This window comes from Callorhinus ursinus, unplaced genomic scaffold, assembly GCF_003265705.2.
Source record: "Callorhinus ursinus isolate GAN/ISIS: 27379988/994484 unplaced genomic scaffold, GSC_fseal_2.0 scaffold28, whole genome shotgun sequence".
Lineage (NCBI taxonomy): Eukaryota > Metazoa > Chordata > Mammalia > Carnivora > Otariidae > Callorhinus > Callorhinus ursinus.
In genome coordinates this window covers 13,902,800-13,927,035 of record NW_027397090.1, presented here as the reverse complement: position 1 = coordinate 13,927,035, position 24,236 = coordinate 13,902,800, and the positions used below count along the sequence as shown (strand labels likewise).

General features: G+C 39.7%; 1 protein-coding gene across 9 annotated transcripts in view; it reads left to right on the top strand.

Moving 5' to 3' along the window:
* Positions 1-3,083: 3,083 nt before the first annotated feature.
* RFX3 (regulatory factor X3) overlaps positions 3,084-24,236 on the top strand; it is a 280,896-nt gene continuing 259,743 nt past the window's right edge. For 5 of the 9 annotated variants that reach the window (XM_025891586.2, XM_073878138.1, XM_073878140.1 and 2 more), the window contains exon 1: positions 3,084-3,328. Coding sequence is in view for 1 of the 9 variants with exons in the window: in XM_073878134.1 (XP_073734235.1) it covers positions 4,587-4,608 (22 nt within the window). In the remaining 8 variants the exon portion in view is untranslated. Of the gene's footprint in view, positions 3,329-3,640; positions 3,816-4,550; positions 4,609-10,411; positions 10,907-15,647; positions 15,835-24,236 lie in introns of those variants that run through there. The other 4 variants (XM_073878135.1, XM_073878134.1, XM_073878142.1 and 1 more) reach the window with 4 other exon arrangements.

Below are 24,236 nucleotides of genomic sequence, written 5' to 3'. Positions count from 1 at the left end.
GGTTAGGTGTCTTTTCTTATTGTGGCTAGAGTGTATTGTCTGTTAACAGGTGATAAATGCTAGACACTGCTGGGTCTTTTCTGTGACTTATGTAATTTATTTCTGAAATATATGTACAATATATGTGAAATTGCAATTATGCTTAAAAATGACTAAAAAGGAGATCCTATCAGAAGTGACTAGAAGGGGATTTCTGGGTCCTTTCATAACTAGTTATAGCACAAAACAATACATACATATATAATCCAGCATGTCTCTGAATCTAGAGCTTGAACTGGTAGCTTGGTTATCTGAATCAGTGTGGTGGTAACATTGGGAAAATTTCATATTGTAGGGACCTCACTATGGTGTTAGAAGTCCTACCATCAACTATCTTTTTTTTTTTAAAGATTTTATTTATTTATTTGAGAGAAAGAATGAGAGAGAGAGAGAGAGAGAGCACATGAGAGAGGGGAGGGTCAGAGGGAGAAGCAGACTCCCCGCCGAGCAGGGAGCCCAATGCGGGAATCCATCCCGGGACTCCAGGATCATGACCTGAGCCGAAGGCAGTCGCTTAACCAACTGAGCCACCCAGGGGCCCCTACCATCAACTATCTTAAAACAGGGAAAAACAGTGTAAATCCTAACTTTTTAAGAACTCACTTGAAGAAATTTATCCATTCCTAACCCAGGAAAAGGCCAAATCAAGAAAGTTAAAAAAACAAATAAACAAACCCAACCCCCACCCCCCCAAACAGTCTCGAAGCAGCTTAAAGCTGGTGTTACAGTGTCCTCACATAAAGGTCACATACTTTTTCTAAGAGTTCCTCAAAGTACCTATTTATACTCTTGGGACACAGTTGTGCACAAGCTTCATTATGCGGTTTTCTTGCCTGCAGCCTGAAAGCACTCAATTACCTGCGCTCACCGACAGCAGTAAGCAGCAAGGGCCGACAGGGAGAAGGGACAGGCAAACTGTAATAAGCAATTCAACTAAAAAAGCAAAGCTATTCAGTGCTTTGGGGTGTGAGCAAACTGCCCTGCACAGCGTCACAAGGACAGAGGGCTTTACATCTGTAAATGTGGTCAGAATGATTACCAGTTCTCAGGGACGCATACTTTACTTTCCACGCGTCTGTCGAAACTATTATTCTAAATCTGGAGAGTTTAACAACTCTTGGTCACCGCACTGTCATTTGCCTCGGACCAAAAGGGTCTAGTACCAGTGAGTCCTGAAACCTTTTAGCTTTCGCACTGGGCTCGCTGCGTTCACGATTACATTGTAACACCCTAGTATAAGCCTCTGTGGGTCGTTAGGAGAGTACCTACGGCAACATCACTTTCCTCAATCCATTGTTTCAGTCGTTGCTTCCTAAAATACCCTTATCTAATATTCCATGTCACGGAGCAGTAAAACAAAACCACTGACTATTTAAAGACTCTGTGCCTTGTTTTCCCTAAAATGAGAATAGTTCGTACCTAACAGTGGGTGCTGTGAGGATTAAATGAGATAATGTATGTAAAACACTAAGCACAATGTCCGGGGCAGCGTAAGCGCTCAGTAATGGTCGCTATTATTATTTTAGCACTGGGAATCTATGTCGGCCCAAATCCCTGATTTTGCAGGTGCAAAAATTAAGCCTCCAGAGAACTGACTTCCTTAGGCTCTACTCCTAGTGTTATTGTGTTGGATAAGCAGCTTAGCTGCCCGCGCTGGAGGCTCGGGGCACTGGCCGGGCCCGGGGGCATGTGCCTGCAGGGCTCCTGCGTGCAGAGACCTGGACCAGCATGCTGGACCCTGGAGCGACGGGCGGCCGGGCTCCAGGGAGCCGGCTGTGTGCTAACAGCATCCATCACGGAGGAAGCCATTCGTCTACACTGCCGGAAACACAAGACCCTCAGATACCGCAGGTTGTCAATAAGGGCGAGGCAGGGAATAGGGCAGTGGGCTGAGCTCAGATCCCCCGGTTCGGTCAACTTTCGAGAGGGGGGAGGGAGCAGCTTACTTCGGGACGGTGGCGGGGGGCGGGCAGAAACGAACGGGGTGCTATCTCAGGCAGGTGTGAGTTACCCCACCCCTCAGCGCCTTCCGCCGAGGGGGGCCGCCACGCATTCTCTCGCCCTCCGGCAAGGACAGCCGCCCGCCCCGCAGGCAGGGAGGGAGCCCCTCGCTTCTCGCGCAGCAGCCGGGGCCGGACGCGCTCGGCCCCCGCCGTCCGCGCGCCACGCCGCGGCGGGACAGCGGGATGCGGCGCGCGGCCCCCGCACGCCCCCGGGCTCGCCTGCTCTAAGATGGCGGCGGAGGCAGCTCGCTCACACCCCGCCGCCCGCGCTCCTCCGAGTCCGGGCCGCAGGAGGCGGGAGCGGGCCTGAGCGCCGCGAGCAGGAGGGCGCAGGCGGCTCGGACCCTCCAGTCCGGCGCGAGCCCCGGAGCTTTGAAGCGCCCAGGCATGCTAGAAGCCAGGACGCGGACGCAACTGCGAACACAGCCGGCGCCTCAGAAACGAAGAGGGGAAAAAAAAAAAAAAAGGGGAAAAAGAAAAAAAAAAAAAAAAAAAAGGGCGAGCGAGCGGCGGCACATCCGGGACCCTCCGCCCGCCCCGCCCCGGAAATGATGTTTCAGGCCAGGAGCGGGGGAGGAGACCGCTCTTCAAAGTGGATTCTTTCCCCGCCGTAGTTGGTCTCCCCACAAAGTGTCTGGAATCGCCCTCAACACCCCCTCTCCCGGGTTACTCGTTACCCTCTCGCGGCTCTGGGGCGTCTCTGCACAAAGCTGGCTGCCGGGACTGGCAGCTGTCGCCTCGCAGAAAGTACCCCTCGCACCACGCCCCTGCACTCCCCCTGCTGCCTGGTTAGCGCGTGGAGTAAGCCTACCTCCGAGAGGACTCTTGGGTGACCTCGGCCCCTGCCAAACCTAAGCGAAGCTCCTCGGAGCCCTTCCTCGGAACCCCGCCTCGCCCTCCCCGCGCCCCCGCCCAGCCCAGCCCAGCCCAGCCCAGCCCAGCCCTCCACCCCGGCCCGGGCTCGGGGCTGTCCGTCACGGTGCCGAGCCCGCCCCTTCCGGCGGCTCGCCGGGCCCGCCTCCTCCCCTCTTCCCTCCCCACCCCTCCCCGTGCGAGTGTCTCCCTCTCCCTCTCGCTCCCTCTCTCTCTCCCTCTCTCTCTCTTTTGTGAGTTATAGCAACCGTTGCCTTGTGAATCAAGCGCCATAGTCACCGTAGTCCTGGCGACTGTTACCCATCAACAACAACTACTCCTCTCCTCCTCCTCCTCCTCTTCCTCCTCCTCCTCCTCCCCACCACCACCATCTCCATCACCCACCAACAACACCACAATAATCCACAGCCAAGGTGAATATTCTTCGGTCTCTACATGTGTGTGGGAGCGTGTGGCTGCGTGTGAACGCGTGTGTCCGTGCGTGTGTGTGTCCGTGTGCGCGAGCCGAGTGTGGCTGTGCGGGGGTCTCACTCCTGACACCGGGGGCTGCCGCTGCGGCGCCGCCGCCGAGGGGCTCCGTGCCCCGGCTTGTTTACAATGGACCGAGCGCGCCGCGGCTGGCTCGGGGGTGTGGGCGCCGCGCCGCCCCGGCCCTCGGCGGCCGCGCTTCAGGGATGGAGCGGGCGCGCTGGGGGCTGCGAGGCGAGCGGGAGAGGGAGCCACAGTTCCCCGACGCGGATGGTGGAGCTCTCCCCTAGGTCTGGCTCAGAGGAGGAGGGTCAGGTGAAGAGAGAAGGCTTGCTTGCTTTCTTCCTTTAATTTTCTTCTCTTCCAAAGCTGCTGGTTTCCTGCTTCTCTCCAAACCGAAATAGACAGCAGCGTGCCGGGGGGACCCAAGAGGTGGTGTCTTGTTGTTGTTGTTGTGCACTTGTGGGGCCTTGTTACGGGTTTTGTTATTTTTATCCTCGTACAACGGTGAACTTTTCCCACCGCCTATTCCCTTCATTTTTGCCCCTCTTTGCCTTGTGCTAAATGGGCTGCTCTGCTTTTGCCATCATCAGCTGCACGGTTTCTTTTTTCTTTTAAAACTGTGTTTTCTTTGTGCTGCAAACAGTCTTAATATCCATTCAGCACTCTTCCCTCTCCCCCCCTTTCTTTTCCCCCCACACCCCTTGCACACACATTGAAACCAGGGGCCTCTTCGCTGAACTCTTTGCTGCAATGGAAAAGAGATTTTTAAAACAAGTCTCTCTCTTCTCTCTTTCTCTCTTTTTTGGGGTGTGTGTGTGTGTGTGTGTGTGTGTGTGTTTGTATGCGCGCGCGCGTGTGTGTGCTTGTGATTTAAACCAGATGCAGGGCATCTGTGATACTTGGGTTAGTAGTTATTGACAGTGCTTTATCCTTCATGTGGAGATGGGAGGGGTAGTAGTGAGGTTCCATTTCACTTTGATGAACCTCCTTCCCCACAGTGGAGTGTTAACAGTTTTCATTGTGGTTAGGAGACTTTGTGTGTGATAAATAGGGAAAGGGCATAGGGAAGCTTTGTGAGAACTCAGTTTACAATGTTATTTGTGACAGTTGTAGTACTTTAAAGAGTTTTTTTTCCTTCATCTTCTCTGTTCCTTTTCCTTTGAGAGTTGAAATTGAAGTCAAGTTGTTCATAAAGAATGTATGAAGCTTCTCAACTTGAAACGTGTGTATATTTCACTTTCTTTGTGGTTGTTAAGATCTAGGCTTGTGTGTACTTAACATATTCTTTTTTGTTTACTTTTTGGTTTTCTTTGGACAGTGACTTAAACATGCTGACGAGAGAGAACTTTTTTCTTTTTAAGTCTGTCTTTTAAAAATCCATTTTTCTCTGAAATTTGAATACTTATCAGTCCTCAAGTAGTAGGGCTCTTGGCTAGAGGTAACCCAATTTTACAGATCCTGTAAATTTGTTCATTTTTCAGCCTAACGTTTAATTAAGTAGCTTATTGGTAAAGCGTTTGATAATGAATGTGTGCTAAAACAGATATAGTGTGCTGTTATATTTGTACATACTGAAGTTTCCAATTTGGAATTTTAAAATAGGTATTTAAACAGTCTTCTTTCTCACAGCAAACACATATTGATTTACCTAACAGAGAAGCCTGTGAATAATGTGACAGTATTAATTATTCTTGAGATTGTCAATGAGCAGGTTGGGTAATTGTAACACCATTAAGGCTAGTATTTTGTAAAATAAGAGTTGGGGTTTTCAAAAAACTTTTCCTCTTTCAACTCATTGCCTTGTGATTGCTGTTTTAACTGAGCATGAAAGAAGTCTTTCTCAGTGCACTCAAATTTCTTTATATTTATTCCCCAACCTGGGTTCCATGCAAATCTCTAATACTAACTTGTATTTTTTTTTTCTGTTCAGATGAGTGTCAAATGCCTGAACACTTTTGGATGGTGAAGCTCCTGGGTCCTATAAACTGTCTCTGAAGTTAATAGGAGTTTTGCTGTCTTGAGACAGTTTCAGACCTTATGCCATTTACATAATAGGTTTTCAGCTGAGTAGATTATATGCTTTAATGTTATGGTTTAATATTTTTATTTGCAGTGTCCAAGAACTTTTTTGAGGCATTTCACTCATTACAGTTATCCATAATTTAGATAATTTAGATTTTTCAGTCACAAGTTGATCTGAGAGCAGAACTTAAATTGAATTCTCTTACCCATTTTTAAAAGCACATAGGTGGTATAAAAGTTGCTGTATAAAAGAGGTGCTTTGGGCTCAAGTATGTCAGTGTTATTCATATGGATTGAGTAAATAGTCACTAAAAATACTAACGTAATGATAAATTTTAAAATTTAACATGAGGGTGAATACTTAGCATTTAGTTTCTTCTTTCTGTGATATTCTTCCTAGGAAGAACTATATTATGTATTGGCATTCTCCTGTGTTTTCAGTTTTTAGACTAATTAAAATCTGTGAAAGTGACCATGCTTTAAAACGAAAAGTATTAAGTAGGAGTTACTTAAAAACTTGTTTTGAATAGCTAAATATCTGTGATTCATTGTATGTCATAATGCCTATCTCAAGCTTTTGAAAGATTGTTTTGCCTATGAATTTCATTAAATGGTGTAGGCATATTTATGTAGTACATTTGTATGCATAAGATGGTACACTAAAATGCATTCCTGAAGTGCATCATTCCACAATGTTTTCATTATATGTGGTAGTTATGCCTAATTTTAAAAATAACAGTATTTCTCTAGTATTCAGATGATCCTGTATTCAGGTACTTAAAAGATTTATAGTTTATAAATTTAACATCCTTTAACCCTAAACAAATATTGTGTACCCTAAACAAATTCAACGTGGTTAACTTTTTACCATTAAAAAATTAGCAGTTAAAAAGTGAATGAATCATTAGTCAAGATAGATTCAATGTATTATGTAAATGATATGTTACTTTTTGGTAACATTGTTTATTCTTGAGAAAGCTGATGTTGTGAGTGCTTTTCTCTAACCTTCCAACTGAGGAAATTAGTAGATGGAGTATGATTTTGCTGTTCAAATTTTTAAAGTGTAAGAGTGTGTGTGCGTGTGCGTGCGTGTGTGTGTGTGTGTTTAAAAGGGTGAATGTAGCATCATGTGTATGAGAAGAGTTAAAAAAAAAAACAACTTTCCTGCACAGGCTAGTGGGAATGTTACTTTGTTCTTGGCATATATAGTGCAACTGTATTACAAGAAATGAGAATACCAAAGAAGTAAGCTTTTAAATTGTGAAGAGTCTTCAGGGAAGTAAACGTTTAAATTAAAATGAGTCGGCTAGTTGTTTGTTTGTTTTGATGCTGAGCATTAGACAAAAATGCTCTACTTCCAGTTACTTAAAAGAAAAAACAAAACAACTTAGTTTCCCTAATGGAATAATTTGCCTTTACCTGTTGGCATATAGATTCCTAGTGGCCATGGCAAAACAGATTTTACATTCCTCTCTGTTCACAGGTGCGTAGTGTTCCCATATTTTGGAAATCCAAGATTAAGTGGATTTGACTAAATCTAGCTTGTTAGGGACAGATGGCTGCTTTAAACAGGTGTCACTTTCATTTCTAGTGCTTTGTGTTGGGACTTCCAGTGGTTCACAAAAGGGCTGTCTGAAGCAGTTCTTTGCTTTTGTCCTTAGTAAAATATACTTTTGGAGTTAATTATTTTCCTAGGAAGTTTCTTTCTTTAAGTAGAAGTTTTGAACTGTTCAAATTGAGATTCATAATTTAATTAACATACTTTTATTTCTGATTATCATTCTATTTTCAAGCTGTATAAGTTGTATAAGCACTTTACACAATCAAATCAAAATTATCTGAAGCAAAACGCCAAGGAAGATTTAAATAAAGTGAAATTTGGTTAACATGACAACCTAACTTTTGCCATGCTATCCTTAAAGAATTTTTTTTGACAGCATTATTTTAATTTGAGTAAGTGTTGGAAACCAATATTGTTTTTGTTTATTATTTTAAATATTTTCAAACTAAAGCATTTTCCTGACCTACTTCAATTGTTACTATAACATTTTTAGTGGTCTTTTTAAGTGAAAATTGTTGTTAAGCATTAATGTTTAAAAATATGTACTGGAGTAAATAAAAGAGTATCAACTGATTGATTTCTAAGGTTCATTTTTACTTTGATTCTATCCTTTTTTGTGGGAATTTTATACATCTTAGAACAGATGCAGCAGAGGGTGCTGTGCTGTTTGCAACATGAGATTATCATCACTAGAAATGTGAACTGATTAGAACTTTTATTTAAAGAAAAAATGTTAATTATATATGCATTCAAGCATATAATAGCCTTATTTCTATTGAGTTTAAATTTAATACACTGTCTTAATTGGCAGTTTTGTACCAAAGCCTGTCTCTGTACTGGTATAATATATATTAGCACAACATAAGATAGTATCAAGATTGATACTTTGGCATAGTTTGAATATCAGCATTAGTCCTTTAGGTATACACAAGGATCATCTTCCTATGCAAGTATGTCAATCTCTGTTTCAAAAATTGAGGTTAACCTGAGAATCATACTATTTTGGCAGTATGGTTCTATACTCCATAGATTGGGTATTGTTGGCATCTATGGATATATTGTAAATTCTTAAAACGTTTTTATATGGTATAATTGATGATAGGCTATTACAGTATGATTTTTAAAAACTGCCTCAAAAGTGTAAGTGGTAATAATAGTTGTCAGGCTAATTAAGTCAACAACAATAATAATATTAAAAATTTGGAGAATTCAGTGCCCACTTGATGCTGTTGAAGTAGTCTTGTTTGACTCTTTAATCTGGCTTTATTATTATCTGAAAAGTTTTAGATTCTTTGCCTTGCTCTGTGCCATATACTTCTAAACTAGAAATGGTTGGATATTGTTCTCTGTATCTGAATATTTGTTTAGTGTGATTTTTTTTTTTTTTGGAGAACCATTGAATTCAGTCTCTTGGGCTCTTCTTGCATCATTGACTTTCCTCCTTCAGCAGTATATACTCTAAAAGACAAATACTGAAACAGTGGTAGTCAGTGTCTTTTTCGTGGAAAATTAGAAAGATACAGTTACGTCAGATTTTTTCTCTGGATAACGGATTTTTGGATTGATCTATACTATTATCCCACATTTAACTATCATCAGCAAAATGTGATATTTTTTAAAAGTCCCTTTATAGGACGTAGTACTTCATGTGTTGGAATATTGCAGAGAGTTAGAAATATCAGTAGAGAGTAACTGTTTTTGAAGACTAGTTTTGTTACAATGCATTAGGCATTTTTCTTTTACATTGTGGTCTTGCAGTTTCCCAGTTAGTTTCTGCCATTAAGATTTTTAAAGTGTATGAGATTGTTTTAAAACCTTTGTATTTGAAGTTTTATATTTCATATCAAGGTACAGGATGTACTTAATGAAAACAAATCAGTTAAAAATGGAAATATATTTAGAGTACCAAATAGGTATATGTTTTGTCCTTTAAATGGAGTTATGGAATAAGGATGTTGGTTAAGAACATAGCCTGAGGGTCAGGTTTCAGATGATCTTATTAGCTGTGGGACCTTGGACAAGTTATTGAGCTTAACTTAGCCTCAGTTTTCTCATCTGCAAAATAGGATCTACGTTACCTGCCTTACAGGGTTTTGTGAAGGTTGACAATTTATGTAATGTGCTTTGCTCAGTATTTGATAACAGAGTACATGCGCAATACATGTTGATTCTTATTAGGAGAGACTACTGAGAAGATACTTTTTTAAATCTTTCTGCCATCTAAGAGTTCTTATAAAATGTTCCTGATCATCTCCTCAGTGGGCCCTAAGTTCTGAAAGATTTTGCCCAGTAGTGTATACTCGTTAAATAACTCTTATCTCCTCCCCAAGACATGAATCAATTTGGATTACTACTTGATAACCAGTCTTGTTTTTACACTGAATTAATAGCATGTTAGCCCAAAGTTGTGTTTTAGTTTTACTCTGCAGCCTGATTATAATGGCATTCTTTTACTACATTTGGATAAATCTCCTGGTCCAGGGATCTCAGCCTGAGAACTCATAATGCAACATTTCATAAACTCTTTAACAATTCCCATTGTCCATTTCGTCGTCCAATTTATGTTTTCCTTTTCACGTCTGTTATACATGAATTCGTTTGAAAACAGTTTGTGCCCTTTTTAATGGACTTTATATAAAATGTAGTCATTAATATATAATGACAATAAATAGCTGTATAAAGATGAGTTCATTGAGGACTTATTCTACAATTTTATAATGCACTACTGAGAATCATCTTCCTAAGGGTAGAAAAATGTGTGAGATCACCACTTGTATACCTGTAGCCATAAGTAAATTTGGAATAATTTGCCAACCCCAATCTTGAGGTATAAAGTAACCTTGGAATGTTATGCAGCAAAACATAATGTGAAATTAGAGAGGAAAAATGTCATCTTTGGTGCTCTTTCCTTGGCTCTCAAGGATGTTTAAAGAAACAGTTGGCTGCTCAACTGTCTCTAACGTTGCTATCTAGTAATTTGCTATATATCTTTTTTTCTAAGCGTTTTGCCTGAGAATGTTTTTTTTTTTTTCCATTTTAAAGTGATCTAGATTAGCTAGTCCTGATCTTTCTCAAACTGGAAATGTGATTTATACGACCCAGTTGAAAGTTGGCGACTCAGAACCACATGCCGTCTTTCTTGCTGAAGCCTTGTATCACGCACGGCCTTCCTGCCTGCCTCGCTCCTCTCCACTGGCCTCGTCCTCCCAGTCCTGCTAAGTGTTTAATTACATGACTCCCCTTACATTGTTTTATAGACAGTTAGTCCCAGTATATGAAGTAGCAGGCTCTCAGCTCAGCCATCTCCTCTGCTTTTTTTTCCAGTGAACTTCACACCCATTTTTAAAAGGAACTTTTGGGAAAAAGCCAGGGAACGTGACTTCGATGGCCAGGTTATACCGTCATGATTTTCTTACCGGCTCTATCTGTCTGCCCTCTTGAACGAATACGTAACCTTGTTCCGCTAACGCTGTAACGGGAGCGTGGTTTTGCTCCGGGAGGCTCCCGTCCTAGCCCTGGCCAGGTCCTGGCCTCTGGCTAAGCGCTTTAGTTTAAATCTCTCGTCTAGCCCCCAAATACCATGTTTGCACATCACATATGTCTGCCCATTGCTGACTCTTAATCCCTAGATACGTCTTTCTCACTACTTTTATTAGAGGCTGTAATACCCAGTCAGTACTGCTTGCCTTTGCTTTGCTCGGTCAGGACGACCAGAGGTTCTTGATCCTGTTGAGGCAAAAATGGGGAAGGGCTGGTAGGAGCTGAGCCCAGGAAAACAGAGTGAGGCAGCTCATCTGAAAATGAAAGTGCATTAGCTGGTGAGAGGAGACAGATCCATGGAGTGGTGCGGATGGAGAGAGGAGACAGGGGGATGACACTGAGAAACAAAGGTCTTCAAAAGTGCCGGCCAGAGGATGGGGCAGAAGAGAGAACCCAGGTCTGTTGGGGGACTCGGCGTAACACTAACTGTAAAACCTTGGGCTGCTCACTTCAACCCTCCAGGTCTCAGTTTCTGTCTGTAAAATGAAACGGTAGGGCTGTGTGATCTCTCAAGCCCTCTAGTCTAGGATTCCATGGCAAGATTGGCACCGGGAAAAGGGAAACACAGTAACAGGGAGCCGGGAATTGGTGTTTCCTTGTCCAGTGGGCCCAGAGGCTGGCATTTTGCTTGCCTGTTCTTTCTTCTGCTAAGAACAACAGAGAAGGAAAACCCAGAGCCTGGGTCAAGCATAATGGCCATACCTACGGCACAGTCTCAGAAGGTCCCACCACTTCAGTGGCCCCCACAGGGAGCTGTGGCCAAGTGCCCTGGTTTGCTCACCCACATAGGAATTAGCTGAGCCTCACAGCTTGAGTTCCTGCCGAGCCAGCTCCTCTGTGTCTGCGTGCCAGACAAGTGGCTGACAGTTGGGGCTCCTGCCTGTTGCTCACCAATGAGATATTTAAAACGGGACATAATTTCCCAAGTCTGTGGATAGGCAGTTTGATGGTGGGAGAGAGAGGGAAGGAGGGAGGAGAGAGCATAGTGTGAGCTCTCTCATCAGAAGCAATAAAAATTTAGGTTTCTCTTTGTCTCATTTTTACCATCTCTCCCCCAGTTATTATAGCCTTGACTTTTTCTTCTCTTCATGCTATTCAGCTGCTTTTGAAAAGAGCTAAAGTCCTGTCAAGGAGTCTGGGCAAGTGCCTTTGGATTACTTTGGGGCCCTGCTCTGGGAAGCATTCCCCTCATCTACGCTCGTATTCTTTTCTATTTTTCCATCGGTGATACTTACTGCTTTCTTCCCCTGAATATTGTTTATACTTAAATAAGCGTTCTTCTTATTCAGGTTTGGTGGCAGAAAAAATATTGTGTCTTTTGGTCAGGAAGTATGCCTCTTCATAAAATTTTACTTTAATGTCAATTTGGCAACTGGACTTAAGATTTTAGAGCATTGCAGACTGCGGAAGGAAGCATATTTTGCATTCGTTCAAGATAAGTCTTATGTTCTGTATCTCACCTCTTTTACCAGTCTAATAAGTGTATGGAAGAGTAATAGATTGTAATTATCTTTTACAACTTTTAAAACTTTTGAATGATTTTTTTTATTGATTTATATAAACATATTCAAGTGTCTGAACCGTGTCCAGATTCCGACACTTTATAGCTTTTTGTAATTTCAAATGTAATAACTATCTCTCTTAAAAATGGATCTGGCCTTCTTTAGTCTCAATCAACATAATTTATTTTAATATGCAAAACCATTTTAGAAAGTCCTTATCACTTGTTTCTTTCTTTCATGCTTTAGCTGCGGGACGGTGGGTGAGGGAGGTTACTGGAGAGAGGCAGGAAGAAGAGATACATTTAGAAATCATATCCTGTTTTCATTGTTAAATACCAGTGCACTGCATGCTTACCCAGCCCTTTTTTCCTGGACTAGAAAGTTTTGGTGGGAGTGGGGTTTGATGTGGGAACTCTGGACATAGGGAGGGGGAGACAGAAGTGACTCAGGTCGTCCAGTGTTTCTTCCACTTCTCTTTGCTTTTCAGCTGTAGCGTTGTGCAGAGTACACATACTTTTGTGAGAATAGGGTCTTACTACTTCCTATTTATCAGTGATCCTTTTCTCCTTAGAGACTGCCTCTATCTGGATATATCTATTTCTTAGTGCATTAGTAGATGTGCAATAATATTCTTCTAAGGAGCCTATATTGTGATTTGGTCATGCACAGTTTTTTAGAAAGGTAGGAATAAAAGAAAGGAGTATTGCAAAAATCTAGTTTGTGTGCCAGATAATGGAAATGGCGTTTCGGATCCACCTCTCTACGTCTGCTTGGGTAGATTGTTTTGTGAATGTATTTTTTTGCAACAGAACCTAGGTTTTTCCCCCTGCTCCTATTTAGGCTGACATTTTAAAGAACCAAAGAGTATAATCTCTCACATCAGGCTTTCGCTGATTGGCATCTGATTATGTCTGATGACAGTCTCGGAGATGAGTTTTAATGAAGTGTCAGTGTAAAGGTCATTAATAAAAAACACATGAAAAGATACTATTCTAGTGGTCTTAAAATCACCTTTACCGTTCTAAATGTACAGAATGTGTTTTGATGTGGCATAATGAAAACCCACCAGGAAAAAACTAATACACAGGCACCAGATAAAGTTAGAACTCTTTGCTTTATAACAAGATCATATTGCATGCTTCTAAATGACATTTTAAAACATTTTGTTTAAAAAGTCATTTTACATTTTTAGGGTGTACATGTATTAAGAAAGATAGAATTGAATTCAGCTTAAATACTGTGTTTTGTATATATGTGTGTTTGTGTGTAGGTCTTTAGAAAGTCATTTTAATGTATGTTTTGCTTGGTGTTTCAGAACTTTGGTCAGACATTTGCTCACTAGTTTTTGCATTATACATATCTTGTAACAGTTTTAGGAACCACTCTAGTGCTGTTTTCTTGAGGCACAGAAAATTGACGGAAATGTTTGACTTAAGTTCTTTGAATGACCTTTGTGCGATTTGGGGAACAACTTTTAATAGTGCTTCACATTTTATGATGATTTTTAGAGGCTACCTTTAGTTAACAAAGGCCATAAATACTGAAGTTGAATTCATTATAGTTAGAGACAAAAATTATAATTCATTCCAATTATAGTAGATTAAGATATTATACTGCTGGATCAACATTTGATCTGTTCCTTTATTTTTAGAAGTCTGCCGAGTTTTGAAATTTAAAACCTTTTAAATAATGTTGAAAGAGTAGTGCTCTATATTAGATGTGGATTTATATTTCAGTAAAGGTTTGAGAGCCATATGGCTTGGAAGTGAGGTGGGATTTTGTTTCTGAAATTGGAAGGTGATGCCTTTTAATATTTTGATTGGGCTCGACTTGCTTGAGCATTTATTAGTTTTGATAGAAATGCAAGTGACTGTGCACTGGAGATGTAGATCAGAGTACTGGTGAGGAGGTCATTGGAGCCATCCTGAAACTTCACTCACCTCCAGTTCTGGTGCCCTTGATAAACTTTGAAATAAAAGCTTCTTTTTTGGATAATATAAACTTCTTCTGTTGTGTTCTTGTTAATTTTCATTGCTGTCCGGGCTTTGGAAGTTCCAGTTTACCTTTTGGTTTATAAACCTTAGAAAGAATGCCAAGAGATGACACCCCATGCCCAGAACAACACCTTGATCTGAGGGAATGGGGTAAGAATGAGGGTGAATCAGGTAAATCTAAAATTTGATTCAAAAGCGTGCTAACAGAGGCCTCAGGTAATTGGGTACATTTGTCTGTAAGCTTGTAGTTCTATGTTGTTGCCCTTTAGCTTTATTTTTGGATTAGGAATTAAAGGATTTATATCAATTTGTATTTAGTGCCTGTACTATTTTGGTTAATTTAGGAATCTTGAAGACTCAGGGTTTCATTGTTGGGGCTGCATGATGGGAATATTGTATTATTCTCTCCACTTTTGTGTGAGCCGAAAATTTCCACAATAAAATTTTTTTCAAATTAAAAAAAGAAAGAAAAGGGAGAAATAAGGTATTAGACCAAAGTTACATATTCCCAGCTGTGTGAACATATTTCTTAAGGTTTCAAATTGTAGAGGGCTACAAAAATGACAGAGATGATATTTGGGAACCAAAAAGGACAAAAAGGGTAGAAGGAGATACTGAAAATGTAGTTAGATGAAATTAGTGGAGAATTCTAAAGTAGAGATAAAGTGGATAAATCAGAGTTTGATTGGCGACATAATTTGTTGGATGAACAGTTGTTGTTTTTGCCTTATTGTGATTTTGACTAATAGAGGATGCTTGTACTTTGTTGAAAATATTTATAATATTTTGTTGAAAATATTTATAGTAAGGCTGTGGGACCTTTGTTATTGCTTGGGGTTTAACTTTTACTTAATGTTGTATATAGAAGAGCATTAAGTTGAGATGTTGTGTCGGAGTTTCCTTGTAATTTATTATTACAAAATTATATAATAGTAGTATATGAAATATACAAAATTAATATATTCAGTGGGGATCTTAGCTTATCTGGTATCTAAAGCAGTTTACAGTTCGGAAGCCAGTATATAGTGGAAAAGTGTATACCAGGGGTGCCTGGGTGGCTCAGTCAGTTAAGCATCTGCCTTCAGCTCAAATCATGATCCCAGGGTCCTGGGATCGAGTCCTGCGTTGGGCTCCCTGCTCAGTGGAGAGCCTGCTTCTCCTCCCTCTGCCCCTCCCCCTGCTTGTGCACACACACTCTCTCTCTCACTTGCTCTATCTCAAATAAATAGAATCTTAAAAAAAACTGCATACCATAAATGTATATATTCTTAAAACGTCCTTATTTTGGAATTTTTTAAAACTTACATTGAAGTAGAGAGAACAGGATAATGAACCCCCTGTGCCCAACACACGTATTTAACAATACTTTCTCTTGTTCTTATAGCTCTATAATTTGAAATATTTGTTTATTGAAACAAACTTGAATCCTTCCTTATTCTGTGTTTCTCTGAAAAAAAATTAAATTTAACGTTAAGAAAGACTCAGTGGAGGCTTGAAACAATGCTTAAATTCTGTTTAAGACAGAATAGTTGAGAGTGATTGATCTTCATCAGTCCTCATGTTGTTTCTTCTCAGAATAACATTTCTAAATCAGGAAGTTTGTTCTCAGTTATTTGTCAAGTGTTTTGCTTAATAATTCCAGGCTCTCCTACTTGAAATCTGACCTATCATTATAAAAGGGAGCCAGGGCAAGGATAGCAGCTCATGTTTGCAGGACAGAGGAAGACAGCTGTGTGAGATGCACCTCTGCAGGACGGAGGAAGACAGCTGTGTGAGATGCACCTCTGCAGGACAGAGGAAGACAGCTGTGTGAGATGCACCTCTCAGAGGTGAAATGGTGTTAATCTTTTGTATATCATTCTTGTAACCTATGTGTAGATAAATTTGGATGAACTGTTAGAGCCATTTTGTAAGTTGATCAGGGAAGAGAACCAACTATTAAGATACTCAGTTCAGAGTTAGCAGCTCTGTTATGGGACATAATGGAACATAAAGGAAGAGACATCCATTGGTGAGAGCTGATATACTGATAACTTAGGCTACCATTCAAAGCAGTTTAATATCTTCTGATTCACTGCCTCAGGGAATGAGGAGGGTTCCTTAGTTTTTTTATCTGACTGAGGTTCAGGTATGAAAGAAGCTTAATGCTAGAGTCTATAGCAAAGAAAAAAATCCATTATTCATGTTGGAAATTATTCTGTAATGAGCAGACTAATATGTGTAACAAACAATGATTAATGGCATTTTAATAAACAGCACAAAATGTAGACCTAAATCTCTTTATTTGAAAGCTGATGTTTTCTTGTTGTTTAAATTTAATTAAATGAATAAGGCATGAAGAAGTAAATTCATTACATTAAATAAGGCCTGCATTTTTTTGGTTATGTAACTTTAATTGCTAAACTTCTCTCTGATCCAAAAGGTTCCATAGAGGGGCACCTGCATGGCTCAGTTGGTTAAGCATCCAACTCTTGATTTCAGCTCAGGTCATGGTGTCAGGGTCATGAGATCAAGCCTGAGCCCAAGTTGGGCTCCGTGCTGGGTGTGGAGCCTGCTTAAGGTTCTTTCCCTCCTCCCCTGTACAACCCCCCACCTTTTCTTCCCTCTCTTAAAAAAAGAAAAAAAAAAGGACAAAAGTTTCCATAGAAATATATATGACTTAATAAAATATATTTTCAGTCTTTTAAAATATTTCTGCTACAGGTGACTACTAGCCAGACAGAATGGTAAAGTGACATAAAATATCCAAAGTCACGTGCTAATTAGATGATCTTATCCCATAACTAAGCTACCATTTCTTTTCTCAAAGGGTTATAGTTAATTCTTTCTGCCGTTAAGAAACATCTGAGTTATAGATTCTAATAATATTTAAATTATTAGATTCTCATATATCTGAGCTTTCCAAAGGTAGATAGAAGATGTGATGTATACAAGAGAATGCCAGTATAAAGCTTAATCAGCCGGTGTTTGAACAAAACATAAATGTAACCTTGCAAAACAAATGATGGAGTACACATTAATTTCACTCATACTTACACAGGAGATTTTATTATGAATTTAATGCAACATCAGTGTAAACATTATTTGTAATAACGTTTTCTGTGCTTTTTACATACCTCAGAATCAAAGTATAATTTTATTTGGCATTTTATTATTTTACATTCAGTATAGTGTCAGTAAAAGCACTGGTAATTTTATCTAGCATTTAAAAGTTTTTTAAAAATGTGACTACTCCATTTATGTCCTATAACGTAATTTAAAAAACAAGCCCTTTCCAATGTGAAAAATGTAATATTGGTCCACTTACTCTATACTGGAGTAACTTCCCAAGAGCAAACAACTTAATATTCTAATTTGGAAGAACACCGTGTACAGAAAAGCTTTATCCAAGAACTGCTATTTCAGAACTTGACCCTGTGTGCAGAGCAGTTAAGCTTTTGGGTCTGGAGCTGGAACCTCAGACCTCCTGTGATAAGTGTCTTCCTCCCTCGTGCTCAACTTCAGCCTCCCTCCCTGTTTCTGCTTAACTGTTGTGCTGCCTTCTTCCATTGCCCCTTTAGTATGTCTGGCTCTGCACAGCTGACCAAAGGGGGCATCCAGGGTGCTAGAGTAGAGATTAAAGAGGTGAAAAAATTTGTCACTAGAGCTACACACATGCTTCTAAATGGCACAAATATGTGGGATTCCAGTAGGCATAATTAGGATGTTTTATTTTAGAATCAGGATTTTTAAGTTAGAACAGACATTAGAGATTATATAGGCCAATCCCTCCCCCTCCCCATGCTTATTTTTTTTTTTTTGTAGAAAAGGCAAATTAAAGTTTTATAATCCCGTAAGGTTTGAATACATATCTTAATTTTTTATTATTTCCAACTTTAAGTTTTGGCACGCAGATCATTCTTTAATTGCTTTGTTTTAGAATGACATAGATATCACATTTTAAAATATTTTTCCAAATCATAAATAGGCTATGTATTAAGGGGAAATACCATATTTGCTGGATTTTCAAAAAACAGAATGTTACATATGTTTGGATATCTCCTTGCTGGGTATTAGTGATGTATGTCGTAATCAATGTATTCGTGTAAATAATTCTCACACTGGGCTTGCACCTCTGCTTTCTTGATGAGGGTAACGGTGGTACTAATCATCCTAAAGAGCACCCGACAAATTATTAATTTTAAAAAACGGAAACATTTGTTCCTGTAGGTCACTCACACAGAACAGAAGTAAAATGTTGGCAGCTGATGTCGGTGGTACAAGCTGAGACTTGCCCGGCTGGGCTTTAAAGGTGTCGCGGTGCTCAGTAAGAGAACCAACAGAATGAGAACGTGCAGGGACTGCCCTTTCTTCCACAGCAACCAGAAGCAGAACAGCAGTCATGCTATTGTATGACTTCTTATTTCCTTAATCTGAATTTTTGGAAGGATATGTTGTTTACTGATTAATAGTAGGGGACTGGCAGGAAGAAGTAATTACCAAGATTTTGTCTTATTTTATCGTGTGTGTGTGTGTGTGTGTGTGTGTGTGTGTGTGTGTGTGTGTTATGTAAGTAAATCTGTGAGGTCACACTTGAACTTTGTTTTGTTATCCTATTTTGTGATAAAGATGCACAATCTGAGGGCTAGCCCTGTTGATTATTTGAAACCATCCGTCCAAGAGAGACAAGAAAATAACAAATAACTGAACTTTCTAGCAGCAACCTGATGCTCTTACCAGCCTCATTTGTGGTACCAAATCTGAAAGGGTACATTTATATAAAACAGGAGTTGGTTTCCTATAGGGGAAAACCATTTGTCATTTGCTCTTAACAAGGTAAGTCCCCATGGACAAACCTTTCTTGTAAAACTGTTCCCTTTGGATTTATCTTCACCTTCAATAAAAAGACATATGATAAACAAAGGTATGATGAAATATTAGTTAGCTCTTGCATTTTTGCCTAGAAGTTCCTCATTCTTAGTCTTTATGGTTTCTTTTTTTTTTTTTTAATTTAATGCTGCAGTTTCATCTGAATTGAGAGACTCAGAATACAATGCATTAATTTGAATTTGCTTTCTATTAAATGAAGAAAAGGTTTTTTTGGGGGGGGTCGAGATCTAAATCATTTACTTTAGAGTGAACTGTATTCCTGATTTGCCAATGTACCTATTGGTTGGAAGGAAAAATACAAATATTAAGAGTATAATTCAGATGAAAAGAGAGTGCTAGATTCTTGGAAGTCTTAAACTGAGATTTGAATACAGAGATTCAGTAACTGTAGTACCTAAATACGAGGCTGCTGTTTGTTGGATATAAAGGGGAAGAATCTAAAACATGGAATATATTCTTAATATTTTATGAATTTATAATCTGGATAAAATTTTACTGAAATTGTCTCTAAATATGGATTAATGGAATCCTTTAAAACGAAGGTACTTGGGATGTTTTCAGGTAGCCCGGAGTTTTGTTTCTTCGTGTCAGTGTATTTTCGGATTCCACATTGCCTACTCCGCAGAATCATTTAAGAAATATTCACCGAGTGCCTTAAAACCATGAGAGTGCTGTTAGGAAGCCTATAGTCTCGTGTACATTTTCAAACTCACACTCACCACTCTGCTCTCTAGCTTCTCTTTCCTGGCCTGGGCTGGTGTGTGGGTGTTGTGGAATTGGTTAAGAGCATCAACTCAGAATGCACAGCCCTGGGTTTGAATTTCAGCTCTGCTACTGATTAGTAATTTCACCTTAGGCAGATTACTCAAACTCTATGAAGTTTAGGCCTAATAAGATCTACCTTCAAAAGATTGTTTTAAAGATTCCATCAGAGGACATCGGCAAACCACACTGTGTCTGACACATCAGGGCTCAGTACAGTTCTGCCTGGTCATTTATAACTTCGTTCTCCTCCTTTATTCTGCTTAGAATATGTTTCCCACCCGAGTTAAATTCATCTTTCCTAAATTAGAGTGGTTCCTAACTTGAACAGTTCACTTCTAATGAATGTCTTACCCTGCTACTGATTGGGAATTGTGATTTATATTGTTGTTTATAAATACTTGATGTTTTCAAATTGTTTTTGAGCTTCCTGAAGGCAGAGGACTACATGATAGTTTAACTCAGCACAAAGCCCAATGTCCTTTCCTAGTAGAAGTAATCAGTGAGTAATTATTAAAAGATTATCTTCATTTCTGATCAAATTATAGAAAACAGCATTAACCATTTAATGATTTTGTGTAGCCCTGATTTTATAATGACCAGAGCAATGCTGTTTTTTTTTCCTCCAAATGGATTTGTTTCCTATTTTTTTTAGAAATGGACCTAATGGCATAAATTCATGAATTTTGGATATTTCTTCAAATACAGCATCATCTTATAGTAGATTTTGGCTGACATTAAGTCTCTTTTTCTTTTACCTTTTCAGATGACGTTTTGTTAACTAACTCTGTAGGTATATATGAATTTCATACTTGTACATGTGTGTGTGAAATTTTAGACTTGCCTGGGATTTCCTTAGTGTCTGTTAAAACTAATTTCTTAGTTTCAGAAGTTGGTGAGTGGCTTTTAGGATCCACTACCTTCTTCCTTTTTTCTCGTTGTGGCAGGGTACAGGAATTCCTTTTTTTTTTTTTTTCACTTTTATTTATTATGTTATGTTAATCACCATACATTACATCATTAGTTTTTGATGTACTGTTCCATGATTCATTGTTTGCATCTAACACTCAGTGCTCCATGCAGAACGTGCCCTCCTTAATACCCATCACCAGGCTAACCCATCCCCCCACCCCTCTCCCCTCTAAAACCCTCAGTTTGTTTTTCAGAGTCCATCGTCTCTCATGGTTCGTCTCCCCCTCCGATTCCCCCCCTTCATTCTTGCCCTCCTGCTATCTTCTTTTTTTTTTTTTTTTTAACATATAATGTATTATTTGTTTCAGAGGTACAGGTCTGTGATTCAACAGTCTTACACACTTCACAGCGCTCACCATAGCACATACCCTCCCCAATGTCTATCACCCAGCCACCTCATCCCTCCCACCCCCCACCACTCCAGCAACCCTCAGTTTGTTTCCTAAGAGTAAGAATTCCTCATATCAGTGAGGTCATATGATACATGTCTTTCTCTGATTGACTTATATCACTCAGCATAGTACCCTCCAGTTCCATCCATGTCATTGCAAATGGCAAGATCTCATTCCTTTTGATGGCTGCATGATATTCCATTGTATATCTGTACCACATCTTCTTTGTCCATTCATCTGTCTATGGACATCTTGGCTCTTTCCACAGTTTGGCTATTGTGGACATTGCTGCTATAAACATGGGGGTGCACGTACCCCTTCGGATCCCTACATTTGTATCTTTGGGGTAAATACCCAGTAGTGCAATTGCTGGATCGTAGGGTAGCTCTAATTTCAACTGTTTGAGGAACCTCCATACTGTTTTCCAGAGGGGTTGCACCAGCTTGCATTCCCACCAACAGTGCAGGAGGGTTCCCCTTTCTCCACATCCCCGCCAACATCTGTCGTTTCCTGACTTGTTAATTTTAGCCCTTCTGACTGCTGTGAGGTGATATCTCATTGAGATTTTGATTTGGATTTCCCTGATGCAGAGCGATGCTGAGCACTTTTTCATGTGTCTGTTGGTCATTTGGATGTCTTCTTTGGAAAAATGTCTGTTCATGTCTTCTGCCCATTTCTTGATTGGATGATTTGTTCTTTGGGTGTTGAGTTTAATAAGTTCTTTATAGATTTTGGATACTAGTCCTTTATCTGATAAGGCATTTGCAAATATCTTCTCCCATTCTGTTGGTTGTCTTTTGGTTTTGTTGACTTTCTTTTGCTATGCAAAAGCTTTTTATCTTGATGAAGTCCCAATAGTTCATTTTTGCCCTTGCTTCCCTTGCCTTTGGCAATGTTTCTAGGAAGAAGTTACTGCGGCTGAGGTCGAAGAGGTTGCTGCCTGTGTTCTCCTTTAGGATTTTGATGGACTCCTGTCTCACATTTAGGTCTTTCAACCATTTTGAATCTGTTTTTGTGGGTGGTATAAGGAAACAATCCAATTTCATTCTTCTGCATGTGGCTGCCCAATTTTCCCAACACCATTTGTTGAAGAGACTGTCTTTTTTCCATTGGACATTCTTTCCTGCTTTGTTGAAGATCAGTTGACCATAGAGTTGAGGATCCATTTCTGGGCTCTCTATTCTGTTCCATTGATCTTTGTGTCTGTTTTTGTGCCAGTACCATACTGTCTTGATGATTACAGCTTAGGGTACAGGAATTCCTGATACTGCTTATTATGGGAGAAACATGGTGAGGGGCATTATGAGAACTTTGTTTTTTGGGGGGCTACTTGGAATACCCCAAACCTCTTCAGTTTCACCTTTTGCTGCCTAACTTCACTGTTTCTGTTGGAATGTCAAAAGTGCAGAATCAGGATTTGAGTTCCAAGCTCACCCCAAGGCAGCTGGTGGTGTCAGAATGGAATTATTACAGTAGTTCGATCTGTGGTTCCATTTGTGATATTCCACTAAGGGTTGCATTATTGTAAGGTAGGGTTCTTTGCGTTAGTGTCTACTACAGAGACTTTCCCCTGGAAAATCTTTGTTTTTAAATATGAACTGTCATTGATAGATCTATCCAGTCCCTTTTTAATCTGTGTATTTTAATTCACTACTATCTCAAGTTGATGAGTTTGGTGAACTTACTACCAGTTGTGAAGTCATATCACCCTCTCTTCAGACTCAAGGGGTTCCCTTCAATTTCTAGAATCAGTTTAGGGATACAAGCTCATTTTCACTTTTTGTATTCATCCATTTATTTATTGAGCAAATATTCACAGATACAGTGTGGGCCAAGCAGTGAACCGCTGTGGAGGGTATAGTGGTGAACAAAACGGATCAGGTCTCTGCTCTTAAGGGGCTTGTATTCACATTACTGGTGATGCGGGAGAGGGGACATAAATGAGTATCGTAGTAGGTGGTTGTAAATGCTATGGAGAAAAAGAAGGAAAGAAAGAGGGGTAGTAGGGTAGTTGATGAGGGTGTTGCAATTTCAAATAGGAAGCTTGGGAAGACCTTACAGAGAACAAAATCTGAGAAGCAGATTTTGTGTATTTCTTCAGATATGGCTTTTATACATTTATAATATTGACGCCTTGATGCTTGCCTTCCTTCTGTACTAAAGAGTCCTAATTGCTTATATCTGTCTTTGTATAGGACTTTTCCTTCTGTGTTTCTTTTTTTGCCTTTTATCATTTTTATATGCCTTTCCCTGAACACATAGCCTTTTCACTTCTGCATTCTTTTGAGATATATTGACTAAAACTGTGGCTTTCTAGAAGGAAACAAGCAGATTAAGAGACTTTCAAAAACTACATTTAGTTTGGTTTAAGTTTTTTACTTGAGGGGTAGGGGATGTTAACCTGCTTCCAAGTTGGAGTCTTCTGAAACACCTGTAACTTTCACCAAATTTGTTCCTAAAGAATTGGAAAGAATTGATATGTGAACTATTAAAAGTAGAAAAATCGCAATTAATAGGCAACTAGAAATTAGAATTAGCTAGGTGGCTAGTTTTGTTGGTTATGCCCCCAGTTTGCCCAGGTAGCTCATTGAGACCGGAGAAAGAAGCTGCATATGATGCTTCTGTGCTCAGACGCTCTTCCGTGTCTCCGAGCACGTGAAGCTCACATGTCACTGTTTGTATGGCATAGCCATCTATCATTATCTAGTCATCTTTAATCATGGATTTATGAATTGAACTTATTTGTAAAATTTTGTATATGCAAAAAGACATAAATGAGAGGTTATTTAGATAAATAAAAGTTACTAATGGAAGCAAGTTGTCTAGAATTCTGTTATTTTGACAAATAGATTGTCATGCTGATATTTTTAGAATGAGATTTTCAGTGTACTAATGTCAAAATCATATTTTCCATTTCAGTTCAGTGTCACATATTCAGCATTATGTGCCTGTCATCCATTATGAAATGTACAGTTTGACAGTATTTGAGGCGATTATACTGTATTGGAATACTTCAAAAATGGTACAAAATATATAAAATAATGTAATATAGGGGTGTTTTTTAACATACTTAGTTAAGGAAGTAGAAATTGCTGTGGAACCTTAAACAAACAAAAACTACTTTTCTCTGTTTGAACTTACATAATTATAGATATAATATTTATTTTGAATCCTAGTTTCCGTCCTTAAAGACTGGTTAGAAGATTATACTTGCAGATATACCCAGGCATTTGGGT